The 6,499-nt window shown below is 33.9% G+C and overlaps 1 protein-coding gene across 2 annotated transcripts; it reads left to right on the top strand.

Annotated features, from left to right (window-relative positions):
- The first annotated feature begins 457 nt into the window (after window positions 1–457).
- LOC141347002 (uncharacterized) lies at window positions 458–6,264 on the top strand. Of its 2 annotated transcripts, XM_073851970.1 has the most exons (8): window positions 458–661; window positions 1,324–1,400; window positions 2,456–2,770; window positions 2,873–3,190; window positions 3,631–3,756; window positions 4,191–4,223; window positions 4,753–4,804; window positions 4,965–6,264. In XM_073851970.1, exons 2-8 carry the CDS (start codon window positions 1,331–1,333, stop codon window positions 4,975–4,977), a joined length of 927 nt encoding a protein of 308 aa, XP_073708071.1. In that variant the 5' UTR covers window positions 458–661; window positions 1,324–1,330; the 3' UTR covers window positions 4,978–6,264. The 2 variants fall into 2 exon arrangements, with proteins under 2 accessions (XP_073708071.1, XP_073708072.1); XM_073851971.1 differs by lacking the exon at window positions 4,191–4,223 and having other exon boundaries at window positions 475–661.
- The last annotated feature ends 235 nt before the right edge of the window (window positions 6,265–6,499 follow it).

The following is a 6,499-nucleotide window of genomic DNA, read 5'->3' as shown; positions in this document are numbered from 1 at the left end:
AAACATTATTTTTTACACAGCTTAACAGCCAGTTATAAAAGACTACAAATGCTGCTTGGAATAGTTTCCCCCCCCGAGTCTCCCACTCTTCCTGACAGATGTTTTCTGAGAGTTATCATTTTGATTAATACAATCTTTCTGATTTTAACTGTGTACAGCTGAGTGTACAGCTCTGGTACATGTGATAGAGAGATGTTTTAAGATAAGAAAATATAAAATAAGAGAAACAAAACAAATATGAACAAGCAGTTAACAGTTTCTTTTTGTAACAGTAGATTATTGTTGTTGTTGTTTTTTACATTTAACAATTTTATTTTCACAAAAAAAAAATGTTAAATTGTAAGTTCTATACCATCTCAGACCACTAGACGACAGTAAAGGGGGTCAAAAACGTGACATTGCTGAGTTAGGCTATTATCATAAAACTATCATAAAAACAATCCTAACGCAAGTCTCCTTATTTCTTTGCGCAGTATTTTATTAAAAATGAATCGGAGTAAAGAGGAGTAGAGAGTTTTTTGTAAAACCATAGATTACTATTGGGTGTGGCTAAAAAACAGTCATATTGAAAGTGAAAGCAGCTCAGCTCCACACAGCTTGTCCTTCATGCTTCGTTCGGTTGTATTTCTCTCTCTTTGTCCATTTGAAGAGCATTTACACTGTAAGTCTCTGTTTTTTTGGTCTAAATACGAATATGGTCTATTTTAATATTCGTTAGCGTGAACTATCTACTGTATAAGCAACGGTTTACCGTAACCTAATTTAAACAAATACCTCTTAGAATAATTAAACGACGTCAACAGTAAGATTTGGGCACATTAAATGTAAATGTATCTCTCTCTAATTTTTATTTGTTGTGAGCGCTTATCATATTTTAAACAGTTTCTGTTGATACGTGTCATACAAGGAACTATTCACGTAGCCTATAAAAAGCAGTTTGGGCGCATGCGCACTTTAACTACCTCTGGAGGCAAACTATTGTTGTTTTTTTTAATGCATAAACCAGTCATTTTTTTCATTGAGTGGTATGAAGTCAATACTTTGTTGAGCAGTAGAATTAAAATATCATACAAGGGAGCAAAACATTAACCAGCTAAGAGACCACAAAAATCCAAGATTATCTATGCATTATTATTATATGCATTGTCTTACTTTAATAAGGATATGGATGTAAATTCCAAAAAAATAAGAATAAAAACAATTTATACATACATAATAATTTAGCACTATTACTTAAAATGCATTCAAATTACCATTGCTTATAATAAGAACTACTCTGGTGCATTTTTCCCATCTGAAATCTCTTTTTGCTTTCCCTTTCAGAGTCAACATGTCTTCAAGGATTATTATGCTTTTTTCTGTATTTTCTCTCTTCACCCCAGCTGTGAGGTCGACTGGAGGTACATGCTTTAATATAAAGATTAATTGTATTTGCTGTTTTTTAATGTTAAAAGGAACTTGAGGGATTGAGGAATGTGAAAAAGTATCATTATTCTCACATTCATTTTGTATCAGTGTCAGTCAGTGTTCGGGGGAACACATTACAGGTAATGAAAGTTATCTAATCAGATTTTTTTTTTTCATGTAAGTAGTAAGTGGCTTTTTTCCTGAGTAACACCATGATGGATTGTAACTTTTTCATTTAAACCCATGTTAAAACGGGGTAAAAAAGATTGAATTTAAACTTTTTCAGTATAACTAAATGTAAAAATGGGCGCAGGTTTAACGTTATATTTTCGTCTCCAAAAATATGTTAATTTTAATAGAAACACCAGAGACTGTAAAGAATGTAAAGCACCGTTCCAGTCAGGCGAGACATCCTCCTTCAAAAAAACGGTGGACAACATGAATTTTCTGTGACGTTTTAAAATAACGTATTTTCTGCACTACATCTAAACCTACCCCATAGTATGAACAAAAGCTAATGTGATATACATCATCTTGAGTTCAATTCCGTGCCGACTGAGCTACTTAGCAAGCTTGTTACATTTAGAAAGTGATACAATCTGAGCTGTAATTATAACTGTGTACAAAAACGATTACAAGTGCTTGCTGTTTTATAGCCCTCTAGTGTTCATTTCTGTTGGAAACTGCAGTGATATGTACTTATTTGTACATATCTCACATTTTGCGAAAAAGTTCCCACAGGTACGTTTTCGTCATGAGAACAGGTAGCAATAAACAAATAAGCAACCCAGCCAAAGTGACAAAAAAGTAATGCATTAGCTTTCATAAAGAGTACAGTAACCAAGTAACACAATTAAATTAGTTACTTTATATTTATATAGTTACACAATATTGTAATGCATTACTTTTGAAAGTAACTTTCCCCAACACTGATGTCAGTAGAGACTGAGTTCCTTAATTAGGAATATGTAAACCGTATGACATTTGTTTTTCTTCTGCTGAAGTACCTCAATGTAATTTTTATGCTTTTTACTTCTGTGTTTAACAGATGCTTGGATATTGGACTGCCCATCATCTACAGTTGCAATTGCTGGTCAGACCACAGTTATCAGATGCCATTTCAGAGGGATCAAGGATATTAGTATATTTGCAGTTTTTTTAACAAAAGACACCCAGGACAAGACAACTTTTGAAATGTATCGGGATAAAAATTCAGGAGATCCACGCTTTAGCCTTGAAAACCAAAAAATGGGTCCATCGCTGCAAATCTCTGAAACTATGTTTTCAGATGAGGGCCAATATTCATACCGTGTTGTAACAGACAGCGGTGATAAAGAGGTGGAATTTAGCATTAGTGTCACAGGTGAGATTTAATCACTTTATAGTTGTATAATATAAATATATATATTGTTTTAAAAGTACATAACACTTTCTATTTTTAACACCCCTCCCACCCCCTATAAAGCCAAGTACAAAGATCCCATCACAAGCACATGGCCTCAAACAGTAACAGAGGGAAAACTTGCCGACCTTTACTGCAATGCTACTGATGGCTACCCAGCAGGCTTCATCCATTGGTTTGACCGTTCTGGAACCAACTGGACCATGAATTCAGAACTAATAAAAGTCCGCAACGACAGCAACGGTGTAAAGTCTGTGGCTTTGTCTAGCAAACTGACATTCAAGTCTATCGACATCAACATTGCACCATTCAGATGCATCGTCTTTAACAGCAAATATGTACAAGATGGAGAAAGCACACTGGAGATTCAATCCGCTATACGTAATTCAGATTTTTTTTTTATCATCTCTATGATACGAGTGCTTATTTTACATAGCTAGCAGGTTGTGCAGCAAAGATGATCTACTGAAAATGATTGCTTTTAATTCTAGACATATGTTAAATTAGGGGGTTGACAGTAGCACCATTTCAGCAGTGTTTACATAATCAAAAAGTTTTGAGAGAAAGCGTATTGAGATTTGAATTATATTATATTGTACACAATTTCACTGGCATTTTTTCTTAGCAATGCAATTTACAGTAGTGCAATAAAAGACAGATACTGCCATGCAATAGTCTACTAGAGATATCTCAGGTTACTGTGAGTCAGTAGATTTATAAAACTGCCCATTGTACTCAAGATAATCTTTTAGTACATTATATATTTTAACAACACTGTCATGGAGAATCTGCTGTGTTAATTTTATGTATTTTTACTCCAGGTGAGGAAACCAAAGATTCTTCCGGATCTAATACAACAAACATTGTTGCTGGTGTGATGGTCATCGGATCGCTTATTGTCGGCCTGCTGTTTGCTCTGTTGTGTTTCAGAAAAAGAAATGCTCAGCGTGAGTATACCTTTGACATTCATTCTGAGGGTAACAAATAAATTACTGTTTACTGTTAATTTTTATTACACACAAATTTCAGTGATTAATGTCTGCAGGAGGGATTTCTGTGAAACACAGGGTTATTTGGCAGCCAAAGGGGAACTGTGGCAATAGTTACATTTAGAAAGAACAGTTCTCAGCATATCTTGCATCAGGGAAGTCTTGTGTTTCTGAAAGACAGCATGGACTTACTTCCTTATCATGATTTGCTAAATGTATTCAGACATAACATGTCTGTCATGACTTATTCTTTAATTTGAGTTAAACTGCAACTAGGTTTAATGAAGTGGTGTTTTCACTTCCCTATAGTTCTTTACTTCAAAGTTATTTAAAAGTGTAGGTTTGACAGTCAGTAGTGATATCATATAACTTTGCACTAAATTTATTTACAGATGGTAGACGCCCTTCTACCCATCCTATTCTAAGTATGTTAAATTTGTGAGTTTTCGTTATTTTTTCTTAACAATGGCGTTTGACTAAACATCTTTTATGCAAGACTTTTTTTGTTTCTGTTTCAACTTTTCCTGTTAGTTGCACGTTGGAATAGTTTCTTCATGGGGATCATTTGTTTCAGTTTCCCACTTTTTCAGCCAGATGTTTAATCTGGCGGAGTTACAATCTAAGCTTAAGCGTATTTGGTGGGAAAGTACAGAACCTCTGGCTCATTCTAATACACACAGGAGATACAATTGTGTCTCCCTCTCTAGCTCTCTTACTACTACTCTCACTCTCTTTCGGCTGCTCCCATGAGGGAATGCTTTGGATCGCCTGCGTAGTTTATTTGGCACAGTTTTTAAGCACATTTTTCTGTGCTTGGGACCAGTATTCAAGGTGCTGCAGCTTGTGGAACCCTAGTGACTGGAAACAGATACAGCTGTATAGACTGCACTAGTACATTTGAAAGTTGTTATTAACAAGTAATATATGATTTTTTTGTTTGTTTGTTTTAAATAGATTATGAACAGGGAAAGGCTTCTGAAGATGATCTGGAAAATGGTGACAACAGGTTAGGTCCACAGTTCATATTTGCATTTAGGGATAGATGAAAACAATTCTACACATGATTCAATACTACTTAATGGTTAACAGTTTGTTTATTTGTTATAGCCTGGAAGTTCAGTTATATGACTGAAATTTTCACTTTCTATTTGTCTTTATTTTTCTAGTTTTGAACATTGAAGCTTCTACTATCAGAAGATGAAATTGAAACTACTGTATAAGCCCTGATTTTCATACTGAGGTCAGCGCTGCCGCCATTTGACTAAAGCAAAAGTGAAATAAGGAAAATGGCAGCTGCTTCAGCGTTTTGTAGTATGTGGGCCAGTAATGACTGCAAGATTACAGGACTTAACAATCAGTTAACTTCTCTTTACATTTAAAATCAAATGTGGGTTTAGAGATCATATACACTAATACCTTTCACATTAATAACTACATCAATGTAATCAAGGTTTGCTGAAAATTTAAGGAAAGATTTAGCAAAATGTTATTATGATTTATAGCTGTCAAAGTTAATGTAAAATTGGTTAAACATGTCAATGATTTATAACCGTAACCAGCTTATACAGCAATAACCAAGTGATACTAATACTGTTTCATTTTTGTTCTGCATTTCTTAAGTCTGGTTAGAAATAAATCATTATTCATGATTATTTTACAAATTACTGAATGACAGCTATAATTTGGAGAAATAGGAAATAACTAAATCTAAATCTAAATATAGTTCTGTAAAAAGTGTACCTTTCAAGGAAGTTTTTCCTCACTACTTTCACTTTTGGCTTTACTCACAGAGGGGTTTATGGTAATATTTTTCTGTGAAGCATCTAAGTAACTATATTCTTGCTTATTAAGGAAGCGTTCATTGGAAATATTTCTTCCCAGCTTTATACATCAAATGATAATTATGTTTATGCAAGAGATTTTATTTCACATAAAGTTTTTTTGTAATTATCTTGTACCGCTGCAATTGTATCACTGATCACTTACACTTCACCTTAGTGATAATCATTGTCAAATAAAAGGTTATATCACATTTAACTTCATTTTCAGATTTCGGTAATTTAAAAGTGAAGTGAATGATTTTTCCGCAAGTGCAGCGACTGTGAATGAAATTGTGTACCAAAGAAATAGTTTCTGGTAATACAAGGAAGGCTGTGGTTTTGAAGTAGGAGGGCTCAGGATTTAGGATGTGTGTGTGTGTGTGTGTGTGTGTGTGTGTGTGTGTGTGTGTGTGTGTGTGTGTGTGTGTGTGTGTGTGTGTGTGTGTGTGTTTGTTTGTGTGTGCGTGCGTGCGTGCGTGTGTGTGTGTGTGTGTGTGTGTGTGTGTTTTCTTTCTTGATTTGAAATAAAACTATAAAAGGTGTGCCTGTTTGTAAATTTATCTGTATTTGTATAATAAATCTTTAAGCACTTTTGTATTTCATGTTTTGTTTTTAACCTTAATGTAATAAAAGAAAAAGAAAAACATTTAGTCTTTTTGCTATCTTTCTAAAAACATGAGGCAGTGGGGTAATCTTCCACAGGATAATTTTTAAAATTCTAGTTTTATAGTAACTGACCTAGTTTCATTTTAGACTTAGAGTTTTTAACAGTTATTTGGTAGCACTGTACAATAAGGTCTCATTTATTACCTTTAGTTAATGCATTATCTAACATGAACTACCAATGAGCAATGCATATTTTACATATATTTTTTAAAATC

Source organism: Garra rufa, chromosome 12 (genome assembly GCF_049309525.1).
Source record: "Garra rufa chromosome 12, GarRuf1.0, whole genome shotgun sequence".
In the NCBI taxonomy this organism is placed as follows: domain Eukaryota; kingdom Metazoa; phylum Chordata; class Actinopteri; order Cypriniformes; family Cyprinidae; genus Garra; species Garra rufa.
The sequence above is the reverse complement of the archived record's forward strand: the minus strand, read 5'-3'. Positions and strand labels throughout refer to the sequence as shown.

Bases quoted from the DNA above. Each gene is read 5' to 3' on its own strand.
- LOC141347002 (XM_073851970.1), top strand. From the start codon at position 1,331: ATGTCTTCAAGGATTATTATGCTTTTTTCTGTATTTTCTCTCTTCACC. The intron at 1,401-2,455 runs GTACATGCTTTA...TGTGTTTAACAG, and splicing joins AGCTGTGAGGTCGACTGGAG to ATGCTTGGATATTGGACTGC. The intron at 3,191-3,630 runs GTAATTCAGATT...TTTTTACTCCAG, and splicing joins GGAGATTCAATCCGCTATAC to GTGAGGAAACCAAAGATTCT.